The 24,398-nt window shown below is 52.7% G+C and overlaps 11 protein-coding genes across 11 annotated transcripts; 8 read left to right on the forward strand and 3 right to left on the reverse strand.

The window, feature by feature from the left end:
- Nucleotides 1-556: 556 nt before the first annotated feature.
- Nucleotides 557-2,272, forward strand: Z517_01108 (uncharacterized protein; the record flags this gene model as incomplete). The annotated part of the gene is made up of 1 exon (XM_013434070.1): nt 557-2,272. One exon carries the CDS (start codon nt 557-559, stop codon nt 2,270-2,272), a length of 1,716 nt encoding a protein of 571 aa, XP_013289524.1.
- Nucleotides 2,273-2,323: 51 nt separating this feature from the next.
- On the reverse strand, nt 2,324-4,143 carry Z517_01109 (uncharacterized protein; the record flags this gene model as incomplete). Its single annotated transcript, XM_013434071.1, has 4 exons — nt 2,324-2,454; nt 2,537-2,641; nt 2,691-3,452; nt 3,507-4,143. 4 exons carry the CDS (start codon nt 4,141-4,143, stop codon nt 2,324-2,326), a joined length of 1,635 nt encoding a protein of 544 aa, XP_013289525.1.
- Nucleotides 4,144-4,850: 707 nt separating this feature from the next.
- On the forward strand, nt 4,851-5,675 carry Z517_01110 (uncharacterized protein; the record flags this gene model as incomplete). The annotated part of the gene is made up of 1 exon (XM_013434072.1): nt 4,851-5,675. The coding sequence occupies one exon, from the start codon at nt 4,851-4,853 to the stop codon at nt 5,673-5,675; it is 825 nt and encodes a 274-aa protein (XP_013289526.1).
- Nucleotides 5,676-7,059: 1,384 nt separating this feature from the next.
- Z517_01111 (uncharacterized protein) lies at nt 7,060-8,019 on the forward strand (the record flags this gene model as incomplete). The annotated part of the gene is made up of 1 exon (XM_013434073.1): nt 7,060-8,019. One exon carries the CDS (start codon nt 7,060-7,062, stop codon nt 8,017-8,019), a length of 960 nt encoding a protein of 319 aa, XP_013289527.1.
- A 437-nt stretch (nt 8,020-8,456) lies between these two features.
- On the reverse strand, nt 8,457-9,233 carry Z517_01112 (uncharacterized protein; the record flags this gene model as incomplete). Its single annotated transcript, XM_013434074.1, has 3 exons — nt 8,457-8,573; nt 8,627-9,040; nt 9,177-9,233. 3 exons carry the CDS (start codon nt 9,231-9,233, stop codon nt 8,457-8,459), a joined length of 588 nt encoding a protein of 195 aa, XP_013289528.1.
- A 1,202-nt stretch (nt 9,234-10,435) lies between these two features.
- Z517_01113 (uncharacterized protein) lies at nt 10,436-12,244 on the forward strand (the record flags this gene model as incomplete). The annotated part of the gene is made up of 4 exons (XM_013434075.1): nt 10,436-10,519; nt 10,546-11,178; nt 11,227-11,406; nt 11,453-12,244. The coding sequence occupies 4 exons, from the start codon at nt 10,436-10,438 to the stop codon at nt 12,242-12,244; spliced, it is 1,689 nt and encodes a 562-aa protein (XP_013289529.1).
- Nucleotides 12,245-13,236: 992 nt separating this feature from the next.
- Nucleotides 13,237-14,534, forward strand: Z517_01114 (uncharacterized protein; the record flags this gene model as incomplete). Its single annotated transcript, XM_013434076.1, has 3 exons — nt 13,237-13,521; nt 13,596-14,093; nt 14,163-14,534. 3 exons carry the CDS (start codon nt 13,237-13,239, stop codon nt 14,532-14,534), a joined length of 1,155 nt encoding a protein of 384 aa, XP_013289530.1.
- A 710-nt stretch (nt 14,535-15,244) lies between these two features.
- On the forward strand, nt 15,245-15,862 carry Z517_01115 (uncharacterized protein; the record flags this gene model as incomplete). Its single annotated transcript, XM_013434077.1, has 2 exons — nt 15,245-15,786; nt 15,838-15,862. The coding sequence occupies 2 exons, from the start codon at nt 15,245-15,247 to the stop codon at nt 15,860-15,862; spliced, it is 567 nt and encodes a 188-aa protein (XP_013289531.1).
- Nucleotides 15,863-15,954: 92 nt separating this feature from the next.
- On the reverse strand, nt 15,955-17,354 carry Z517_01116 (uncharacterized protein; the record flags this gene model as incomplete). The annotated part of the gene is made up of 3 exons (XM_013434078.1): nt 15,955-17,017; nt 17,076-17,193; nt 17,243-17,354. 3 exons carry the CDS (start codon nt 17,352-17,354, stop codon nt 15,955-15,957), a joined length of 1,293 nt encoding a protein of 430 aa, XP_013289532.1.
- Nucleotides 17,355-17,849: 495 nt separating this feature from the next.
- On the forward strand, nt 17,850-19,418 carry Z517_01117 (uncharacterized protein; the record flags this gene model as incomplete). The annotated part of the gene is made up of 1 exon (XM_013434079.1): nt 17,850-19,418. One exon carries the CDS (start codon nt 17,850-17,852, stop codon nt 19,416-19,418), a length of 1,569 nt encoding a protein of 522 aa, XP_013289533.1.
- A 1,332-nt stretch (nt 19,419-20,750) lies between these two features.
- Nucleotides 20,751-21,687, forward strand: Z517_01118 (uncharacterized protein; the record flags this gene model as incomplete). The annotated part of the gene is made up of 2 exons (XM_013434080.1): nt 20,751-21,255; nt 21,317-21,687. The coding sequence occupies 2 exons, from the start codon at nt 20,751-20,753 to the stop codon at nt 21,685-21,687; spliced, it is 876 nt and encodes a 291-aa protein (XP_013289534.1).
- Nucleotides 21,688-24,398: the final 2,711 nt, after the last annotated feature.

Genomic DNA, 24,398 nt, shown 5'->3' on the forward strand with positions numbered 1-24,398 from the left:
GTCAGGGCTGAACCCGTATTTTGCCGGCACGTGACCGACTGCCGATCCACGCTCAAAGCTGGTTCTATCATCCTTTTCGCTGACAATAACACTTGCGTGGCTGTGGTTGTACCTTTCCCCTTCTTTTCCGAGCAGTGGAGTATCATCAACCGAGTAAGATCGGTGATCTAAGGCAGGTGGATAGATGGAAGTGGAATCTTGGCTCCTGCGCGATGCATTGGAGGATCGACAAGGCTGTACGAGGCTGAGCGCCAGTGCCCCGCAGTCCGCACTTCCGCGTTGGTGAAGGGAAAAGGGGGGGCCACGATCAGCAAACACCGTCTCTTCAAGATCACTCTCATCTCCTCAGCCATGTCAAGCAGCGGTCGCCTCAACAAATACCCATTACTGCATCTACTTTCCTTTTGCCACGGTCTTATGCCCACGCTTTCGGTCGAGAAATGTTTGCCATAGAGAGACTGCAGAATCGGAAGTAGACGAAACTCCGCAGCACCCACTTACCCCTGAAGCCTCCGTGGCCTTGCATACCATCCATTGTCTCGTATGCTCTGTCGTCATGTCCAAGTTGCCTCGATTCCACGACGTCGCTCGAAAAGTATCGACCCTAGTGACGCGGCCCCGGGCAGGCTACGCCACGCCGGGAGACGGTGCGAGACTATTATTGCGTGATCGAAATAGGTCCATCAGCGGAACCAATCGGGTACCACATCCGAACAGACCCAGGTCTCTTGTGCCTTTGACTGCGTGGGCGTTCGTTGGCTGTACCGTCCTCGCAGCCTCCGTCATTGCATGGTCGCCAGTAGCATATGCTGAAGCGCCGCCTACACAGGCCAAGAGGTGGATTCGTCTGGAGGAGGTTAAACAACATGACCGGGACTCGGAGCGGAAATGGGTCATAAAAGGCACGCGGGTGTTTGACATTACAGATTGGATAGCAGCGCATCCTGGTGGTCCCGTCATTCTGCATGCGGCTGGCCGCTCAATCGATCCGTATTGGAACATTTTCACCATCCATCAAAAGCAAGACGTGTATGATGTGCTCGAAGAATACTTCATTGGCGAGATTGATCCCCGGGACCTCGTCGATGGTAAAGTCGCCGAAGATCATGTTGAAGATCCCTTTGTGAATGATCCCGTTCGAAATCCCCAGCTGCTCCAACACACCCAGAAGCCCTGCAACGCCGAGACACCAAAACCCTCTCTCGAATCGTACCTGACCCCGAATGACACCTACGTGCGCAACCATTTGTGGGTTCCAAAGTTGAACGAAAAGACCCACACCTTAACTGTGGAGCTACTAGACGGAACTGAAAAGCAATACACCCTCCACGATCTCAAAACCAAGTTTCAACCATTCACCATCACCGCGACCCTGCAATGTTCTGGGAACCGCCGGAAACACATGACCGCCGGAGCAAGACCGGCGATTGGCCTCCAGTGGGACGTTGGTGCCATTTCAAATGCTCAGTGGACCGGTGTTCGCTTGAGGGACATTCTCCGCGACGCAGGATTTCCTGTCGATGATTGCGATGCGGAGGAAGCTAGGCACGTCCAATTTGTCGCCGCCGAGGCATACGGTGCTTCGGTTCCCATAGAAAAGGCCCTCGATCCAAGAGGGGATGTCATGCTCGCATATGAGATGAATGGCAAACCCTTGCCACCAGATCATGGCTATCCCTTGCGAGTACTAGTGCCAGGTAACACGGCTGCGAGAAGTGTCAAATGGATTGAGAAGATCGTCCTTGCCGAAGAGGAGAGTCATTCACAGTGGCAGCGGCGGGATTATAAATGCTTCGGCCCCAATCAGACTGCGAAAGATGTGGACTGGTCGACTGCACCCGCTATTCAGGAGACGCCTGTGCAAAGCGCCATCACGTCGGTAATGGATATATCCTGGAGCTCTCGCCATGGTCGACGTTCATTGCAGAAACACGGTCTGGATGAGGATGCTGTCCAACTTAAAGGATATGCATATAGCGGAGGAGGCAAGAAGATTATCCGAGTCGACGTCAGCGCCGACGGCGGGAAAACCTGGCAACAAGCGCTCCTCCTTCCGGATGAGTCGAAAGGCCACAAAGCATGGTCGTGGAAACAGTGGGAGTCCGTGATGCCAAAGCGCCTCGTTGGACAGCAATTCGTCGTCAAAGCCGTCGACGAGAGCTATAATTCTCAAATAGAATCGTACGAGGCTCAGTTCAACTTTCGTGGCAATCTCACCACCGCTTGGCATAAGATTGACTACCCTCGTGCCGGTGATGGCCCCTCGAAATGATGTCGAGGCCGAAAGAGGCGCTCGGGCATAGGCTTCTGAACACCATGCGACTCAATCAGGCATCGGCGAGTGTGACTGTGTTTGAAGGATGATTTCCACCAACTTCAGCGCTTTCTCTTCCTCAGTCCTACGAGTCATCAGTTGAAGACCAATAGGAGCTCCGTGGAACGCAAAGCTGTCATCTGACACAGAAATTAGCCAGCAACTATGAACCTCAGATGGAAGGAGACTTGCAGGAATCATTCACAGATTCGTCCTCTCTACTGAGGGGGACAAAGATATCGGGCTTGAGGTCCAGATATCTATCGACGAATCCGGCTGGGAACGAGACTGCGGCAAAGTCGAGTAAGTTTACTATGGCACTGTATCCTGTTGTTGTAATTAGCGTTTTTCATACTGTTATGTTCTCGTTGCTCACCGTAATACGTCAATTTGTTCTTGCAGCAAGCGGCGTCCGCACAGACGGGCATGATCACTCCGTCCACTGGGAGTTTGGTGATAGTACTTTGGCTGGTGGATTTCCAATACCTCTGATACTCTGTTTGATACATTTCTAGCGATTTCATAAGGGCCAGATACTCGGAAAGGGACAACGATTGAGTGGGTTGGTGGAAATACCAATCCCTCAGAGTAGGGACGGGCGGTTCTCCGCTTGATTTGATATGTTGCCTCGTGGCCTGCGCACCGTCAGCGCCAATTATCTTAAAGTACGTCTCGACCAGAGCCGCATGAGATGGAGGCTGCCATTCAATGACCTGGTAGTTGGCTCGCCTCAAGCCCTGGATAATTGATCGTAGAGCCCGCCTCACGGGGGGTTGAGGCTGGATATGGCCGTCGCACTCTAGCACGGCAAAAGTTGGGCGCCTCAACGTCAACTCTCTGACTTTTGCTTCTCTCCACGGCATGTCGATCCAGGCAGGGTCTTCTTCAAATGCAGTAGACCCAAGCGACAGCCTTGCGATGTATTGCAGTAAGCTGAAACTCCAGGACATCATGGCAATTGTCGAGTTTCTGGAAGGGAGACTCGTCTCGCTGGAAGCGACTCCAAGGGATGGAAGGCGACCAGAAGAAACTTTGAGGCTGAACAGATTGCTGAAAGCAGCGGGGATACGAGCTGAGCCCGCAAATTCAGTGGCCCAGCCGATTGGAGAGCCTTTCAATGCCAATAATGCCCCTTCACCTACAAGCAGTCAGAGTACAGGTCTCGGCCCATGTTCAAATTCATTACCCATACCTCCTGCAGCGCCACCGCTGGATAAAAGTCTTGAATAAGGGTTAATGGTACGGCCGTGTATATTATTTGCTGTTTCTGCTAACATCATGCTTTGAGGCACATTCGTCTTACAGAAGGGGATTGCACCCAGCGCCCGCATATGTCGGACAATCAGAGATTCGGTGGCGTCCGTTTCCTTAGGCCCGAGCCAGGAGATAAAGCCGGCGGCTGTCTCTGTACCCGCGACACGAAAGCGGTCCATGAAGCTGACTGGTAAGCCATGCAGTGGGCCCCTCAGACCGCCTGTGTCACGATGATACTTGTCCAGCTGGCGCGCACTGTTGATGGCCTCTTCGAATAGCACTTCCGTCAGGCAGTTCACAAATTGATGACAAAGCGCAGCCCTGTGACAGTAAGCACGGACAACATCCTCGCAGCTCCAGATGCCGGCGTGGATGTGGGCTAAAGTGTCCATTGGGGGGGTTTCGGTGAAAGTGATTTCATCAGGCGATAGATACTTCGCTGGTAGGTCAAGGACAGATGAGCTATCGTCTCCTAAGGGTATTTGATCAGGGGGAACGAGCCATGCAGAGGGGATTGCTTTCAGCACGGTCGCTCTTTTGGCGGCAGCCCGATTCTCCCACGCAATATGTGGCATTGGGAGGACGTATGAGGTCGTGCGATTGAATAACTGTAATCGGAAATGTAAGTCATTGGGAGTTGTACCTATCACCGAGGACCAATCGAAGATGATGGAAGCATAGAATGGACCTCTACTGTGCTCGCTCGGATAAGAGATACCGACTGCAGGGTCTGGCAGCTGGAGAGCCGCGGAGGGGCAGTAAGTTGGACTGAGAACCGCATGAAAGGAAAACTGGCTGAATGTGTCAGATGGTTTGAAAGGACCCTATAACTGATGTCATCTCAACGGCCATTGCAGCTTGATTCCACGTCCCAATGGGAATTGAACTTTTTCAAGAATAGACTGCTGTCTCTCTGTACCTTGTCCCTATTCCTGGGCCGGACGTGGATGGAGCAGCCACGATGCCTGAAGTTGCTGAGCCGCGGGATTTTATTTTTCCGGAGGGGCTGTGATTGGCCCAGACGACGTCATTTCCTTCCAGGAACCGAATGGCAAGTCACGCTACGCTAATCGGTGAGTCGGGCTTCAACCGACTTCCGAACATCAGCCAACGTTGTCCGGAAGGGGACCACGGTTGCCACGGTCCATGATCTGTTGCTCTGGAGCGAGATATATCTCACCGAGACTTGCCGGCACGCAGAAGGGACTGACGAGTCTCCCAGTACTCAAACTTGACTGCCCACCCCCGAGACTAGAGAGTGGCATTATCAAAAGCCTCTGCCATGTTCTTCATCGTTCCTGAGAGAAAGAGTTCAAACCAACCTGCTAGTCCAAACTCGGACGACCCCTCGGCATCACCGCCACAGAGAAAGCGCCAGCGTTTGTCTCCCGAGGCAGAAGAGACATCCGGCTACTACCCTAAGCGAACACCAAAGGCCTGTGACCGATGTCGTCTAAAAAAGGCACGTTGCCAATGGAGTGCCGGGAAGATATGTGACAAATGCAAACGAGACGGCGTCATTTGCACAACAAACCGAGAATCGAAAAGAGAACCCAAGCCACCGAACGCCGCGTACGTCCAGCTTGTCAAATCCCAGAGAGATTGCCTTCTCCGCGCGATCACAAAGATAGTTGAAGGAGGACTGTCCAATGATCCTGCCGCGATGGCCAATATGTTGCAGGAGTTGGGCATTCGGGTCCAAGATCTCAAGAGAGCGCCTCGAGAGGGTGTAATGGATGAGCCTTCTGTGAACTTGGACGACACCAATATATACGAAAACGCGGCTGAGATTCAAGCACTCCTAGAGGAATGGACCCCAGAAAATACAGGTATCGGAGAGCACCACCGTTTGTCGACACTGGTATCCCGCAATCTTGGAACGTCTCAGTCTTATTTCGACTCACAGACGCACACCGATACCCCGTCAGTCATGTCACAGACGTTATCGAAAGCATCGGCGGACGCGACTTCAACACTGGACACGACGTTTTTGCCGTTAATTGGAGCGGACGATTGGTTTGTGTTCGACGACTGCGCTGATAATTGGCCGCTGCCTTTCACAGAATCGTGCATGGACGGGGCTAGGAGCACAGTCGGAGCAGGATGAAACTGGCCGAGCCAAGTCGACAAAGATCGCTCCACGGGCGGTGAAAATGGGCAGCATCTTCCGCGATGTGAGAATCGAGCATTGACGGAGAAGTTGCCGGGACATACAATGGGTTAGGACGAACCAGATACAGCGAGCCAACATTCCGAAGTCAGGAACAAACTGCTCATCAGTTGGGACCGCCTGTAGCCTGATGAGAACTGGGCCATTGTCTACCAATCCATGTGAGACGTCGCATAATCGGCGAATACCAACAGTAATTCCGGAATATGTTTGTCGCGCCAACATGCCCATGAATACAAACCCATGTGCCGGCTCAGTTAACATGTTATTGGGATGGCGGAATGACTACCACCGGCTAAGGCTTCACGCTGCAAATAAACCGAGCCCTCGATCCTAAGGATATTCAAACCTGGTCTTGAAATGGTCAATGACTTTTGGTCCTGGCGCAGGTACCTTGTAGTATGGATACATTGGATACAACATTATCTACCGTGGGTTTGAGGATGACGAGCTACAACAAGAGACAGCCTTTACGGCGGAAAGGATCTGGCACGCAAGTTTGCCCCTGTACGACGAGACACCGAATCTTGCGCAGGACGATGTTCTTCTGCCCAAGATGGTAGATAGATCGCCAGACCACCAAGAGCGCATCTCAAAGGCTTACGTGAAGAAGAGGAGGCGGGGATTCGTGGAGGCAAGACTCGAGACCCTTTTTCTTCGGTGCTTATATCATTGTACACTTTGTGTCTTTTGAGACATGGGAACGACTTGCAGAGTATTCGTTTTCTTGTAATGTATGGAATATGACTGTGTTTGAAGCAGTAGTCCTCGGAAAGGAATATGCTTGCTTGCCTCGGAGGTGACCATTCTATGTAATCAGACCACGACGCTTTGGAAGGCAGTAGGCAGTAGGGCAGTAATACTCTGTCTCTCGCCTATCCACATACTGTTAGATATGTCGCATCTGTGTCGTCAGCGGGTGTGGTTATGTCTAAGATGTATTTATCTACCAGAAAAGATCTCCACGCCCCGCCTCAGAAATAGGCGGGCCCATAGCGCGCGCATTCTGCACTAGACCGTGTTTGTCAAAATACATCCATGCATGCAACCAGGACATGAATTTCATCGCTTGAACGCAAACAATTGTTAGTTTTTACTCGGCACGAGGGACATGTTTTCTCCTCCTGTAGAGACAGAGGGAGATGAGTCCGCATATCGATGATGCTAACACCTACAATGTGACCAAGCTGTTTAGCCATTCCTGCACTTTGCATTGTCAATCGTTCCTCAAGGACCGCTTTGGTCTCTTCTTTAGCTCTCGCTCTCACCCTCTCTGTGCGCCCCTCCAAAAGCTTTCCTGCACAGCACACAACAAACCAAAATGTCCCCCTCAACAGCAGCAGCGGCGGCAGCAGCAGCAGCGACCGCACCACCTCTAACTTTTTCCCTAGCGAATGAACTCAAGGCTCTCCGACACGAAAAGCGGAATCAAAACCTGTCGCGTCTGCCCGCGAACGCCACCATCCAGCGACGGCCCCTGAACCACGCGCCCGTCGCGGACCTGCGCTCCTCGGGGACCAAGACGCCGAAGGTGGTCTACGTGTCGGCGCGCACGCCCGTGGTCGCGGCGATCAAGCGGGTCAAGAAGTACCTGGTGCACATTGAGCGGCGGGCACTTGAGGACGCTGGAGGCGGGTTCGCGGCGAGGAAACATGCACACGGAAAAGGGGGAGGACACCCCGCAAAGGCGGCCGAGAAGGCGAACGAGGCACTCGCCCGCGACAAGGAGGAGGTGCTCGTCAAGGCGAGCGGGCGGGCAATGGGCCAGGCGCTGCGGGTGGGCGAGTGGTTCCGGAACAAGGAGAAGGACATGCTGTGTCGGGTTGAGATCAGGACGGGGAATGTTAGCACGGTGGACGACATCGTCCAGCTTGACGACTTGGAGGAGGAAAAGGAGGAGGAGGAGGAGGAGGCAGACGAGCATGACGATCCAGGACAGAACGAGAAAAATGAACAGGTCGATGAGGGCACGCTCGAAGAACCGGCCGAGCCTTCAACACTGCAATGCGGCGATACGACCATGGAGTTATTGGGTGGTGTTGACGTGGCTACAACGAGTTCCGGCGAGAACAAGAGCCAGTCAACACTGGCTGAGGCACAAATGGGAATGTCGGCGGCAGAACAAAGTGCAAATGATACAGCTATGCCCGACTCCTTGCCCAACCACAACCGGCGAAGGAGGAAGAAACGAAAGAGGCCAACGTACGAGGCAGAGAATCTGCCCGAAGCACGGATCAGGTGGATCAAGACGGTCGAAGTTGCAATATCTCTGCAAACTTGAATTTCTCAATAGACAGGACTGGTGGGAGGGCGGGAGGGACGGAGAATTGTTGATGCTATTATGGCTGAACGACACGGAATCAGCATACACCGGAATGGAATGTCTGTCAGTGTCAAGAACTTGTATCCACTAAATCGACGGTTCTCTCTGTCGCTATAACTCTCACATCCTCCACCGTCTTTTATGCAGCTTCCCAAAAGGGTTCTCTCTTCTATCAGTGAAAGCCATGGGCCTGTCTCTGGATATTGCAGTTTCGTGGCTTGAAACTAGTCGGGCCGCTTGAGATATTCGACACCTGGAAACTTCAGAGGTTTCCGCTGCTCCCGCATTGAACATGGTCGGGACCCAGGCCTGTATGCCGTCGCTGTATTCAGTATTGTCGCAGTCAACCCGTCAGTTGAGGTGGTTGCTACATTCGATAGGGTGCGTGATGGCGCTCATGCCTCGACCGGGGCTGGCTTTCTGAAAGAAACCTTCTCCACAGCCACATTTTCATTTCCACTCTCATCCTTTCGCAGTTGATAGACATACAATACGAGGACATCTCCTTGGATCTAAGCCGGGGTCAGTGAGGAACCGCAAGGGAGTCTGTCATTGCTCCACGTACATCCATCAGGCAGAAACTGGGGACCGGGTCTTCATCAATGGACAACCAACTTGTACTGAATGCGCCCGTGGCGCTGCCAGGGTTGACGAAGAATTTCCCCTCAAGCTCGTATGCCTCGAACTTGTGCGTACCGCCCCACAGCAAGATGTCAACGTCCATTTGGCGAGCGGCTATCAGCAACGCATCCGCATCTCCCTGCGGAATGATCGTATGACCGTGCGTAAACCCAATGCGAAGTCCTCCATGCTGTACCACTTTCGACAGAGCCAAATTGGATGCTTCCGTGTCGAAGTCACCTTTCACGATATGCAGATCTGGGGCAGTCTGCCGTAGAAAATCGTATGTCTCTTTGTCTGTGATGTTGCCTAAACACACAACCTGTCCAATCTTTCCCGGAGCAAGGAGTTTGCGGAACTGCGCCACGGAGAGTTAGAATTGCATGGTATAGTCTAGAGCTTGGAATGGAGGAGGGTCAACCTTTTGCGGAATTTCCTATGAGTCAATGTGAGCTTGTTGCGCGGTGAAAAGACCATACAGGACGAATGCTTACCGGCGCTCGATCTGGGATGAAGAGGTCGCCAATGACCAACACCAGCCTGGAGGCCATGCCTCTCTCCGCGGACTTATTCCTCGTAGCAGAAACGGCGCATGCCCACAAGATCAGCCTAGTTTCAGACCACGCATTGCTCAAAAAAAGAGATCAAGCTGAATGACGGGGAGGCGCAGGCAGTGGTGTTTGCATGGCGCCCGCAGAAGGTGTAGGCGAGGTTAGCGGCGACTGGATAAGGAATGTTGAGCGAGGGCCAATCAGAATGTCCCGACGGAACTTGTCCGGTTGAGGCTGAGGCACGTCAAGATGGAAAACAAGCAACTCTAAGAGACGACGGTCGTCTCGTCGCATACCACATCAATGGACGCCTTCAGCTATTCTTGGAACCAGAGGCAGACTGGGGGCCTTTTGGTTCTACCAGGGACTTTCCCGCGCTCTATCAGAACACGAACTCCCTAGGCCATAGTATACCACCATTGCTGGTGTTGAGTGATTCTTGGGGTGGTGTAGACTTGTTCCATGACTCCTGCGCGAGGCTGACTCGCGCGGGCGGAACACCCTGGGCGACCTGTGGTTTCACGCCAGTCCATCAGCCTTTCCTTTTCTCTGCTAGTTGCTCAGGCATCTCTGTTCAGATCCTGGGAGTCAATTCGAAACGGGAGTCAGAGAGGCTCTAATCACTTGCCAAGCATCGGGATAAACCCTCCGCAACGGTCAGCGCGTTTGACCAGAAGAGGTTTGGTCAGCTAAACAGGTTTGCCAGGAGTATTCCCCCTCCTTCTCTGACTGCTAGTTGCCCGATTCCGTGAACTTCAGCTAGTTTGGGATTGATGCCTTTTACCTTTGGCTAGGGACCTTTGAACAACCTTTGCTTCTGCGTGTTCCCGTGCGTATCTTCATGGAGACTCTGCATCGAACTTTCATGTGGCCTGTCTTTTTGTTCCGCCGACCGCCGACCTGAGAAAAGCTGCTGAACAAGTCCCGGTCCAAACAGCACTGGACGCTCGGTTACATCGTTAGCCGGGCAAAAGGTTCTGGGGCCGCTCTCAATTCCCAGGAGACGTTCAAGGAAGAAGAGTTATGAGTTTTGGCGGGGAACGGCCACCCATCGATGCTCCTCCCTAAACCATTCGCTCGGCTGTGAGACGCATCCCAACATTTGACTCGACACGATCTGTCGACTGTCATTTTTTACGTGGCCTTTACTCTGCCCCATAGGCCTCTCTCACTTCTACCTCCCCTCATGCCTATCGGATGCTATGGGCAATACTGGTAGATCAAGTACAGGTTGTGCGCGCTGCAAGAAGCGAAAGATCAAGGCAAGGATTTCCTCGTCGAATATCGTGAGTTGTGACTGATTAGGCATAAGTGCGACGAAGGGAGACCGGGCTGCAGGAAATGCGCCCAGCTGCGCAAGCCGTGCCCTGGATATCCATACCAAGTCCATCTGCGAGTTCGGACACCACCAAAGGGCGAACCCTCGGATTCAGGCCCAAGAGATCAGAGACCCGGTCCCTCCATATTCCCGATTCGCCCTGCCGTTGCTGGAGAGAACCTCTTGACTTCATCGACTCCTGCTGCCAACAAATTTGCACCCGACAAAGTCAAGATCGAGGATGATGCAGGTGAATTGGCCTTGCGGAAATTACCAACGACTCGACGCTCCATCTCTCCCCCTTTGCGCTACGACATTCAACACCAGTCGCTGTGCTTTTTCCTCAATCTGTTCTGCTTCCAAGCAGGTCGGCTTTATTCGTTCCCAGTCCTCGACTTTTTACCGGGAATGCTTCAGAATGCCGATCCTCGCTCGTGCATTCACAAGGCAGCAATGGCAGTATCTCGAATGACTTTGGCCGATAGATACAGTGGAAAGGATGTCAGGCTACAGACTGGACGAGAGTATGGCCATGCGCTGAGTTTGACCAACGCGACCATCCGTGACACAGCTGCAAGCATTCAAGATGAAACTGTCCTTGCTGTCTGGCTCCTTGGACTCTACGAGGTAAGTTCGAGGGATTGCGTGCTGGACACCATGCTAAAGCATACCTAGATGGTCAGCGTGGTGCTAATGCACGGTCGGACAACTCCCGAATCGCGATCGTTGGAGCAAGAGTGGCAGTCTCATCTATTGCACGTCAGGGGAGCCATGAACTTGTTGCGTCTACGAGGAATGTCGCAGTTTACGACGGCACGCGGGGAGAAAATCTTCCGAATCTTCAAAGCCGCCATTGTGGGTTATGCTCGTTCTTATTTTCTACTCTGCTGACAATCGCCAGCAAATGCGACTCTTCATATTGAACTCGGTTACCTCTAAGGATTTCGACAACCTAGAAATCGACGTCTACCAAGATGAGCATGAGTTTGTGCCGTCTCAAACCGCAAACAAGGCCACTTCATACTTCCACCGTGTTGCCCGACTTCTGGAGAAAATCAAGCATTTTCTGGGTCGAGGCCCTGGTCAGATTGCCCTTAACAACACGACAGCTGATGTTTATTTGAAATACGGCGAAACCTTGGATGAAAGCATGGCTGGCTGGAGCAAAGACGAGCCAGGCTGGGATATGATGAGCGTACGTGCCACGACAGCCGGTACTATGTGGGCTCTCTACCCGACCCACGCTCTCTACCATTTCTACAGCTTTTGGGTTTTCTTATATTGGCTGCGATTCCTGGCTGCGCGTTACAAGCTGTATGAGGCTCTGATCGAACTTCTGAAGCTCCGCATGAACGCCGATCCAAGCGACCCCCAACAGTCCCCAACAACCGTTAATCTTCAGGTTTCCAAATATCGGGCGGTTATGCGAATGACTGCGTCGGAACTCATCGGTCTGACAGCATACGCACTGGGCGATGTAACTCCTACTGGGGACTTCCATTCATCTGTATCTGGCCACCATCCCCAAAGGGGTTTCCAGGAGATCAATGTTGTTGCGGCTATGCAGCTGGTGCTGCCCCTCAAGATGTTGCAGCGATCAGAGCATCTCACGGCCACCCAACAGGGAGCGGTTGACCTTGCTATCTCTCACATTGGCGATGGCTTCCGGCGGCAGCCGTTGATGTTAGTTTGATCTTGAAAGGGTATACATAAGCAGACGATCGCAAGTTTGTTCTTCTTTCGAACACTTCATCCTTGCCGTTCTTCCGCTTGCCATGCAGCGAGGCAACAGGCTGTTCTAAGTTGTGATTCAGGTTGACATTATTGCACGGACCGACCGGGAAATTAATTCATCGCCGCCAGCGGTCTCACCAGAACACCATGGCTGGAAGTGCGCTTGAGCAGATCGACCGGGTTTCAGCGACCACACATGAAGACAAGCATGTCTCCTGTAAGATGTAGCACATCCTGGCTCGCCCTACTTGCAGCTGACACTCTCTCCAGCCTTCGAAAACGCCATCACACCTCATACCGTTCCTGATGTCCGGACGTCCATGAGATGATGAATGACACACATCGTGTCGGTGGTAGTCCTTTGTGTCTTCAACACGACACCATCAGCCGATACATGTCTACGTCAAAGCAACCAAGCTTCGAGCTAGCCTGGGTAAACGATGTCGCTTAAACTCGAATGGCATTTGAGGTGGGCCGTTTACTCTCCCAGATATGCACGATGCCCGCGCTTTCTTGACGCAGGGACATCTTAAAATGGAGGAAGGTCTCATCGCAGAGGATGCGAACGCATGCTAGGGACAATTCAGCACTGGAAATGGGTGTACCAATGGAGTACGGCCTTGCGTTTAATTATTGTCAGATTCGACCGAGGTAACATGTAACTACATGAAAAGATATGGTCAAGCACAGCCAAAACTGTATGGACAAGAGTCTTTCTGCTCCTACCTCGGCCCAAAGAGCCGAAGACTCTGTGAACGCGCGAGTAAGGCTCCGTTCGACAAGGCTGGAAATTCCAACTTGTGATTGGCCGAATGTTTAAACCTCGATGTCATTGTCTCCCCGTAGCCTGTATGAACTTAGACCTCGCTCCTCAACCTGCGACCCGAAGGGTGTCATTTACTATTCCATCCTGGCCATTTTCTTTCTTTCCAACACGGTTTATTTTTAAAGATGGCAACTCTTCAAGGAGCCGGGATCCCCAGGGTCAAGCTGGAACCCGCGCCTGACCAAAACATTAAGATGGAGTCCATGGACGACACACCTTCACCTTTCGTCGACGAAGATGATGACATGTATGAGGATGCCGGTGACCTCGATTTCTCACAGGCACAGCAACAACTATGGCTCAGTCATATTCCGCGAACATTATGGGAGACACTCTCTAAACTGCAAGATGAAGACGAGATCGAAATTGGGAGAATCAGGGTAGAAGGCGCAGAGTCAAATCCATCAAGAGTATGCTTGACCTTTTCATGGTCTTGAGCAAATTACATGTGCGCGCGAAACATGACTAACGACATGGCTCATAGGTCAGCATGCTGTTATACCCGCTGCCAGTGTTCGAGAACGAGCCCAAAGAATACAACCTCTTCAACCCGCCGCCTGAAAAACTACGATCACGGAGACCTGGACAAGCGTTGGTCTTCTCGGAGAAAGATCTACCTGGATACAAACCCCGTACGTTTGCATGGGACGATATTGATGAAGAAGGCAACCCGGGACAGGGCCGCTCATTCCTCTACGAGAGACACAAGCGCGAGCAAAAGAAAAAGGAAAACAAAGGGCGCTTCGTGCCCTACGCTCGACGACCTATACCAAAACAAACAGCCATCACGGGCACAATAGCAAAGGAGTTCGAGGCAGTACCGGTCAAGAACGATGAGTACTTTGTACTCGAGAACAAGCAGGCGGCAGAACTACTCAAGATTCCGGAGCGAGAACAAGCCATCTTTGCCACTGGCGACTACGACCCAGAGAAGAACAGCAGGTCGTTTATGACGATGAGCGAAAGACAAGCTGTCTTGAAGGTAAGCAGACCATGTCGAACCCGTGTTTGGGCCCGTGCTGCGTAGACGTGACTAACTCTTGAACTACAGAGCGCCCAGGCAAGGAAGCACGCGCAAAAGGAAACCCGTGCGGCGCGTGTGGACAAGCATGTCCTCATCGACAAACTTTTGGATCTCTTCCGCCAGCATCGCATCTGGGGTCTACGCGACCTCAAAGCCAAGGTCAACCAACCCGAAGCATATCTCCGCGAAACGCTCTCGGAAATCGCATTCATGTGGAAGTCCGGTGATTTCAATGGCAAGTGGGAGTTGAAGCAAGAGTTCAAGCAGCAAGATACGACTTTACTGAATCCAACGGGCGTGGAGGTTGCGCCAAAGGTGGAGGAGTCAGACATGGACACCAAGTCCGGCATTGACGACGATGACGACGATGTCTTTGAGGATGTCGGTGTGGACGGTTAGGAGCTTTTCTAGGGCGAGTGGGTTTGACTGCATGGCGAAGGCGTCTTTGGGAGGTGGCGTTTTGCGACCATCAACGAAGCGATACCCCAGGTGAATGACATGCGATAGCGGCACACTCTGGATAGTAAGGCAGACACAACTGAGCCTTTTTGACACGCAAGCATGGATTTAGGCCCCAGGGCATTCTGCGTTGTCTGTTCATTCTCTCCATAGCGAAGTTTCATGGAGCGCCCAACTCCAGGTCGTTTTGTAAACCTCTCTCATCGAGCCAGTTACTCTGCCTTCTATTCTACATGCATGTCCTCACTCGAGACAAATGCATGCGGAATATAACCTACAAATGACGACTCGCGATCACCTCTGTACTTCATCCTATTGGGCTTGGGGTGTCATGGTGTATGGAATTGATTGCATTATACGGCGTTGTGATCCACCCCACTGATGCCAAGCACTACGGCAGACCATGATATTTGCACTTGGATCGATAGCTCGATGTTCACGGGAAGCCCTTCCAGCAACCCACCATCGCCACGAGTCCTTTGGATTGGCTTCAGACTGTCCACCCTTTCTTCCTTCGTGTTTCCTCGTGAATTCGCCGGGCGAATATCTAGATTGTCAGGAGGAGATAGGTCGCCTTTCCTGAACACAGGCCAAAATGGCCGCGAAACCCATCAAAGATGTTGTCGCGGTTGGAAAGGTACGACCCCAGCATGGAACCCGCAAAGCTGCTTCTACCTCCCAAAATCATTTTGGCTCACTCTCTTCCACAGAAATATACCCAGCAAAGCGTCGGCATCTGGGAGACGCTCCGCAAACTCCTGGTCGTCGATCCCAACCGCAGCAACGGCGTCCCCGTAAAACATTTCCGCAACCCGACTCCCGGCGGTCTCGATCCCAAGTCGTACGACGAAGCTGTCACCACCCCAGCCGCCGACATCGCAGATAATCCGTACTGGAAGAGGGATGTACGGAGGGCATATCCAACACTGAGCACGGTCACACAGGGCGATGTGGTGGGGCTGTTGACATTGGGAAGTGCGGCGAACCCGAGTCCAAAGTTATTGGCTGGCGAGGAGGGCAGCAAGCAGTTGGTGGCCGCGAAGCAGGAAGGGGAGAAAGGATTAGCGACATATTTCGAGCAAGAAAAGGCCGCGGCGGTGTTGGGAGAGAATGGCCTGCCCCCAAAGCCGGTGGCATATGGACACAAGAAAGACGTCAAGTATGAGATCGGACCGACAAGTTATGGAGACGAGTATGTATTCTCCTCTGAAAAGATATTATCTCTTGCTAACATTACCTGCAGGTACCCCTGCCGGAGCTTTGTCTAGAAATCTATTGCGTTTTCAAACGGGGCAAATGTATATAGTCTTCTCCGGCCACCAAGTGCGCAAGATGAAGAACTCAAGAACAATTCTTTGATTCATTCCATCGCAGCCCGTCTTTCCGCCTCCAATGCAGCCTGCTTTTGCTCGAGGATCTCTCGCTGTCGGACAGCTTCTTCCCCGACAGCTTTTTCGCCTTTGCGTCGTTGGCGCTCCTCAAAGGCTTCCCTGCCCTTCATGATGCGACCAACGATCTCGGCAGCATTGACGTGGGAGTACGGGTGACCTTCGATCTGACGGAAGATGCCCATCTCCTTCGCGTCGACGTATGGGTCAAAGGTCGAAGGCATGAACGTGGTCGGACCGTGATATACTGCGGCAACCCTTCCCACAGGTATCGCTTCCAGGTATGCCTTTGAAGGAGAGAATGGAGCTCCAAACACCACCGCGTGAATGAAACGGCATTGCAAGACGCAAAGCCCGCGCTCGAAGATATTCATGATGGGATAGTTGAGGCCCTTCCAATGGTTGATCACGTCATCGTTGTGAACTCCAGCGACCACGTAGGCCTCGAAGTTCTCTGCTTGGTTGACTCGCTTGAGGAACTCGATTTGTCCCGAGGAGAAGAGATCGAAGCCGCCGTCCACATAGACTACACGTTGACCAGGTTTCGGGCCCCTTCCAGGAACAATCTTCTCGAATGTCCCAGCATCGTCGGCTTCTTGCTCTCCTAGTTTCTTCACCCGAGTGCTAGCCCAAGTCCATACTTCGGCGCCAGGCTTCGAGGCTGTTTCGTCCATGGCGTAGTCTTGGATTCTCTCGAGCATCTCGGCCCCAGCAGCGACCTTGGTTGGATCGACCACACCGTCACTCTTACCCTGTAGTTCGTCTGTCAAGGACCGGATGAAGTGCGTCTTAGTACACAGTAACATCCTGCCGACCAGGTCGGTGGTGGATATTCCAGGCGTTCTTTTGAAGACAAGGAAGCGGCCAGCGGCCTTGACGAAACGGTAACAATCCTCGCCGCCGGCATCAGAGGTGATGTCATCGCCGTGGGCGACATACCAGCACCCATAGTGGGAGATCCACGGCAAGGCTGTCACATAGGGAGCGTGGGGAATGACTTTGGTAGTCCATCGACAAGCGTCGCAGGCGGCGATTCTTGCTAAAGGCTTAGTTTTGGAGCCGCGACAAAACACACAGAGAGGAAAATACACACCGCTCATCCAATGTCATGACCGTCGGGCCTTTATTCTCCAAGATTTCCTCATCCGAGTGTAGTCCAACGTAGAGCTCTTTGCCTAGCTGACGGGCCTGTCTCAGTGCGCCAGCATGACCTGGAGGGGTTAGACCGGCTTACCTTTTTGATTCATGCGGGAGACCTACCGTGATGAGTGAAGTCGAAGCAGCCGTCAACCCAGATGCGATCTTTTCGGATTTCCTCGTCCTCCTGGGGATCGACCGGCCATTGACCAGGCTTGGGCACCGCTACATCCATATTCCAGGTGTACCACTCAAGTACGACGAGGAAACAACGGAGGGTTCGGTTCGGGCAGTTTGCCACAAAGGAGTCGACCTGGGGGGATTGTGCATGCAGTTGTCAGAATAGAACCCCTCGGAATAGTGTTCCTGGACCCATGATCGGCGTGTGGACAAGAGGGCGTGGCATGGAGGCTGCGTGGGAAGAAGACGTGAATGGAGAAAGGCCCCTGAACAGATGGCGCAACATGAGTGGCACAACCTTCAACGCCTCTCCCCACAACCTCATCAGCTTTGGCCCCTCTGGTGCCTCTAACCCCCTGTCTATTCGTAACCTCCCCTTACACACTATCTGCAGGTACCCTTCTTTGAGAGAAAAAAATCTCCGCTCCCTTTTCTGCGTGGTTGCAGAATTCGCTGGGCGCACACTATTGTCCTGGGCCACCGCTCTGATTCGGCAATCTCGATCGCCTGATCAGGTGGCACGAAGAAAGAAACACCAAGGAGGAATAGTATGACTGAGCCTAGTACCCAGAGCCAGAGTCAGCCTCGGTCTCAATCCTCGCGCGATGGCTCCGTCAGTTCGACCAATTCAGCTGCTGGAGGAGCAACATCAGCAGGAGGAGCGGCTGGCTTCCTCTCCAAGATCACTAGATCTCCTTCGCGCAGACACAAACCTCTAGGATCAAACAGTTCCCTCGACGCTACTCTCGCCGCGGCCGGCTCGACACCACCTCGTCCTCGTCCCCGTCCAGCCTACACTCGAACGGCCACTGCCCCTCCTGCGCCCGTCACCCTGAATTCCGCCAGACCCGATCTCATATCCCGGACCAACAGTGATGTGACTAGCCACGCTACACCTGAGAACAATATGCTACCTCTTCCGGCTGGGAATATTGCTCCGATCTACACGCCGTCAGGAGTCAACCGCGCGCCCTTACACAAAGTCTCCAGCAATGTCAGCGTCGGTGATGACACCCTAAATGCGCACACCGTCAAAGGAAAAGACAACTCCTCTCGAGAGGTGGACGTGCCTTCGGCGTTGGCGCTCAATGGACTTCTCAACTCGAATGCGGCTGTTGCCAACCAAGCCAACAATTTTGCGTCTTATGCACAGATACAAGAGATGACACACAAGAGGATAGCGACGCTGGAGTACCTGCGAAGAGCGCACGAGGGTCGGTCTTTTTGGTTCAACACGGTCCTGTTCCATGAGAATGATATTGCAAGGCTGCCTTCTTATACACCCAACCGACTGTCGCGGAGAGCCGTCAATTTTATGCTGCTAGGAATGTCACTACCCACAATTCTAGACTTCCATCCTCCTCAGCCACCAGCCGCTACCAATGCTGCGAACAGCGCTGCGGTCGCGCATGATTACTTGAAGAATTTGAATACTCTTTTAACGGAATTCGAATCCTTTCAACAACTCCATCCCCCGGATGGCAGTTCGGCAAGTTCACTCAGTCGGGCACGAATCCCTCAAATGTTCAAACGGGCGACGACGACGTCCAGACCGCGAAAGTCAAGTGGCCCCGTTACCGAAATTGGCCTTCCTATGCTTCCGGCTACGTCGCCGCCCTCGACTGTGCCGGAGGGTGGGCATCATGGTTCACAACCCTCAATCGACACTACGGCCAGTGGGACTACTCTTGCCTCGTCGGCGAGTACCCTGGTGAATCCTTCTCCTTTGGCTCCCATGCCAGCAGCAGTCAACTTCCCCAGTGCGTCGGCATTTCCTCCTCCAGCACCATTCGATGCGCCGAATTCAACTCTGTTACCTAATGAAGGACCATACACTCACCTTCAAACTCCGCCGCTTCCATTTACGCCCGACTTCTTCACCGTGTTCGCGACCTTGTGTGACGCGCTGATTGACACTTATCAGCGGTTACTGCAGATCCTGACAGGTCCGTCGGCTTGCACGAACATGATCAGTGACCTCTTTGCCAAAGTTGACGGGCGGATCCGAAAAGTGATTGTGTCAGCGATCGTCCGGGAATTTGAGCAGGCTTCCCGAGAGTCGGCTAAAAGAGAGATGATAGGGGTGCAGAAAGTGGTGTTGGGAGGGCTGATGGCATGAAGAACTGAAGACGAAACGAGACGAAATGGATGGGAGGAGGTGAACCCCTTTCTTATGTCACCAGACCTGTACGATGATATTCTTGGATACCACATCAAAGCGTGGCGTTTGGATTGAACCTTGCCAGATGGGCATGATGTAACAACTGACTGAGACAGACCTGCGTACCATGTACGAGTAATATGCACAACCGTTACGCGTTGCCAAAAGAGGACGTGACAAGGCTGTGTGACGTTTGATGTTGCTGACGCGACAACAAACTGACACGCGACCACGACAATGTTCAAACCGCAAATGTTCCCACCCCTATTATTCCTTGGTTTCCATTCACAGTCTATGCAGAACAGAGTATACCGAGTATTCGTATTCGTAGCCGGCCGATATCATCAAAGGATGTGTCATGAAAACTCGACAGTGCGAGGAAAAGGCACTCGGAAATGAGTATTCACAAACTTTTCGCTAATGGCAGATTGCTTTGACCATGGGTGGTGGTCAAGCACCTTCCAGGCCCGGACGTCCAAGTGACCGGAAGAAAAAACTGCCCCTTAAATGGTCGTTCCGTGGGGTAAAGATCCTGGAAATTGCCCGCCCCCAACCAACCCCCGGGACCAATGTTCGGGGAAGGCCCTGTTCGATGTCCTTGTCCTGTGTGCCTATTCAGGTGTCAGGGCTACAAGTGCCGTGTGACTTTGGCACCCACTTCCCGAGGAGTATCGCCTACTCGTAGAGTGACCCAAGCGCCCTCCTTTCTCTCCGGAAGTCCTGATGATAGATTGGCACATTGCACTTGTTAGAGTGTGTGCTAGTCAGGCTAGGGCGGACAGGGCTTGCAGAAGCATTGAACGGTGGCGTCTTCTCCTGGCCTCTGAAGCATTGTTTCTGGCTTGTCTGGGCCATGGCAGCACTGAACGGGCGTGCCTGGCTAATCCCTTTAAGTGTCTAGTAAGATCCCCCTCCCCGACTCCGACTGGCACCCGCATTGACCTCATTTCCCTATCAATTCTCCGAACGGCTCATCCAATATTATATTCTCACTCGTATCTCTACCACACGTACAAAATTAATATCAAACTCTCGTCGTCGCGCGCCGTGTATTTTCTCGCTTCGTGGTCGTCTTTATCTCTCTGATCTGCCATTGCTGTGTCTATCTCGAAAGAAGAACACAGGCAGAACCGACATCTACGGACGCCGCACATGACAGCAGATCGTGCGCATTACGAAGTGGTGATATAGCGGATGCCAGAGATCTGTTACATTCGTCGCATGTCCTTGTATGCTCCTGCGCATACGCCCTCTCAGCATTAGTTTGACTCTCTGACGGCCATACTCAAGATGTCGGCCGTGCGGCGCAGCCAGGCCGTCGGCCTCACCCTAGGGATTCTCTTGATCTACTTCCTCTTCTTCTCGGGCTCTGGCACGACCACAGACTTTCGCAAAACTACCGAGGCCTCGTTATCGCGGCGTCGAGGCGTCTTGAGAGGCGCGCTCTCGGACAGAGAGTTGACTGCACAAACAAATCGCGAGTTGCAGATGATCCTGGACAAGCAGAAGGAGCAGAGACAGCGGGACGAGGATCAGAGGATCTTTGACGCGTCGCCTGTCCAGGGCAATCACCCATATACTTCGACCATCAGTTTCGACGATGAGATCAGTATCGGTGGAAGGAGGACCATGCCGAAGGAGAAGCCGAAATACCCTGTCGACACGACCACGGCCGTCGCAGCGGATGGACAGGGCGAGGAAATCGCATACAACGGGAACAAAGTCGAAAAGGCAAAGGATGACGGAGAGACTCTGGCACGACAAGAACTGCAAAGCATTTTGAAGAAGAGTCCAAGTAGGTCGAAATCCGTGTTCCCTTCACGAGTGTTGAGGTGCTAACCAAGTCGTCCTACCAGTCATCATCTTCTCCAAGTCCTACTGTCCCTACTCAAAACGAGCCAAAGCTCTCCTTTTGGAAACGTACAATATCACGCCAGCGCCTTACGTAGTAGAACTCGACCTAATGACCACTCCCGTTCCCAAGGCCCACGACGATGATGAAGATGACGACGCGCCAGCCCCTACGCTAGGCCGCAAATTACAAGACCTCCTGGCCACACTGACTGGTCGACGTACTGTGCCGAACATCATGATCAATGCGCAGAGTCTAGGTGGCAGTGACGACATTGCTAGAATGCATATGGAGGGGACGCTGGAGAAAGAGATCAGAAAGATGGGCGGGAAAAGGATAGTCAGTGTCGAAAAGAAGCACAAGGACGGGGAATGATTGACCTGGGGATGCAATGTCTTGATGAAATACGGAAACGAATTGCGCATTCAACGAGCATGGAACGTCCATTTCCTGTGAGGCTCTTGGTACGAACAAGGTGCCACCACTATCCCTGTGTCACCATGTCGTCTGGCGTCCATCCATTGGCTGTGACAGTTAGCGGTACACTGTCTGAAACTACATCTGCGAAGATTGAGCACCACCGCCAACCAGCTGGACATCTAAATCACCACAGGGCATCTCAGCCACGAGCACGACGAAATTTCGCCTGTATCACCAGGGTAAGACCTCAGCAGCTTCAAGCTGGTGCACAACGCAACCGAACGCAACGGAGCTTGAAGCTCTTTGCGCATGCGACAACTATGGCTCACGTTGAAGGTAACCATGGCACATATTGGTCATGGAAACGCGAACCCAGTGAACCAGAGGCTGAGGGTCCTCCAACTCGAAGTGGTCAACCACCCTGGCACAGGCGATAAAGCATGGACTTTGGAGAGCAGGACGGGGAAGATTCATGGGCCTCGGACCTCCTCACTTCCAATTGAGCTGTCTGAGCAGTAGAGGCCGAACATCTCCCGCCGACTGCAATGTTTCCTCAATCTGGCGAAGTGGCTGTCTCAGTGAAGGATTCGGGGCGGCCGAACGCGGCCGAACCACACGCTACTGAGTACAGACTGGTCGATCACCAAAGAGGTCAACATAGATTACGATTCAGGCTGGAAAGAATACTGGAAAAAGCGCTAGCCTAGCTAGTACCTACAGTACATACCATGCATGACCTTTGGAGGGACAAGTGATCTGATTTTTGATACGCACAATATTTGTTTGGTCCTCGTCCTTCCGAGGGATACCTTCATGTCTACCTACTTGCACAGCAGCAGTAGTATCATCTTTTGCCAAGCGCACCCGTTTTCTGTCCAGTTCTTGTTTCTTTGACCATTGCCCTCTGGCCCTTTGACCCCAAGACCGAACGACCGACCGACCGAACCAAGGCGGACCAAGCCCCGGGTAAAGAGTGAAAGCGGTGATCCGTCGTTTGTTATTTCTGCGCGGGACAAGGTCGAGGTCGAACGTCAAAGGTTGAAGGTGAAGGTTTTGTCGATCATCACTTCTCCTACTACTGATGCTGATGCCAATGCTACTGCTACTGCTACTGCTCTACTTCGTCGAGTCGAGTTGAGCCGAGTCGTATTAGTTGTATTGGGCGCGGCGCAGCGAAGCGGTTGGGTGTGTGTGTGTGTGTGTGTGTGTGTGTGTGTGTGTGTGTGTGTGTGTGTGTGTGGGACAAGACTACATGCCTCGTATCGACTATAGACTATTCCTACTTGTTACTCGTAGTAGGTCTACCTACATCCCCAGGGGATATTACAAACTTGTTCGTTTCGTTTGTCCGTTCGAGTGAGGGACGGAGCGAAAGGAGGGGGGGGGGATGAATGGATTACTTCTCTCAAGCCCGAAGGATCGATCGATCACTTCTTCTGACTTCAGACCCCGGCCCCGAAACGAGACGAGTACTCGGTCCTCGCAGGAGTATGATATTCCATTTCCATTGGCATTGGGCCCTTTTGTTCGGTGGCCGAGGCACATGTTCCCATTACCCTGCGGGGATTGACTGCTGTGTAACTAATTCGTATCTGGAATGCCGCGTCTGCCGGCGACAGATAGATACGACGAGAGTAGATACGTCGATACTCTTGAGTACGGTCCTTGTGCTAGATACACAACAAGTGCAGTATGTGTCCGATGGTCTCTTACGCCCTGGAGCGACGGTCTGGTGTCTTTGACAATGTGTCCAAGTGCGTACTCGACACGAGGTATATCTTCAGGGACCTGATCCATCTACTACTTACTACCTACCTAGCATAGCATGTTCGTCGAGGATCTGTGGCAACACTTTGGGCACGCAGGTACCAAATAGTATGTACTCCAGATTAGGGAGGCCTGTCCTCGTACGGAGGACCCGTAGGTTAGTAGTATTCAGTCAAGACGCTGAAGCAGACTCGATCGCATCCTCCTTCCCCCTCCCTTGTCTCACACAATCCCCCTCGTTTCCAACAAAGCGGATTGATATCTGTCTCAGGGATGCCAACAAGGGATCCCCATACGACATCCTTCCCTCGTATTTTCCATTCTCCATTTCCATTTCTGGACCAAAAGAAGAACCTCACACGGCTAGCTTGCTAGCTAGCCAGCTGATCTCCGTGCCATGCCATGCCTACTCGTCCTCGTCCTCGTCCTCGTCTCGTACGGCCGCCGAGCTGCCCCCTCTTTCAGGCGAGATGGGTCGCTCAGCGGATGATGTGTTGCGATATGATGCGATGCATGCACGCATGCAGGGTCTCCTCGCTACAGGTAGAAGTACGGGTAGATTTGTTCGGTACGAGGTTTGGCATATATGCAGCGAGTACTGTGGCACCGAGGACTCTAGGTAATGTAAGTAGGAGGTAGGTAGGGCATGGGTGGTGGTCGTTGTACTCCGTCGGTGGCGTAGGTGCACACAAAAGTTAGTTTTGGTATATCAAAGCGGGCGAAACATTTTATGCAGGTAGTAGTGGTAGGTTGCGTAGATCTGCGCCAAAAAAAGCTCTTGTTCCCGTTCGGGCTTGAAAAGCTTAAGATGTACTCGGTATTCCCCTCCCTCGCCTTCCTCCCTCCCTCCCTTCCGCTGCCCCCTCTTCCCTTCGTTTCCTTCCTCCCAAGCTCCAGCA

The sequence above is a fragment of the Fonsecaea pedrosoi genome (genome assembly GCF_000835455.1).
Source record: "Fonsecaea pedrosoi CBS 271.37 unplaced genomic scaffold supercont1.1, whole genome shotgun sequence".
NCBI classification, from domain to species: domain Eukaryota; kingdom Fungi; phylum Ascomycota; class Eurotiomycetes; order Chaetothyriales; family Herpotrichiellaceae; genus Fonsecaea; species Fonsecaea pedrosoi.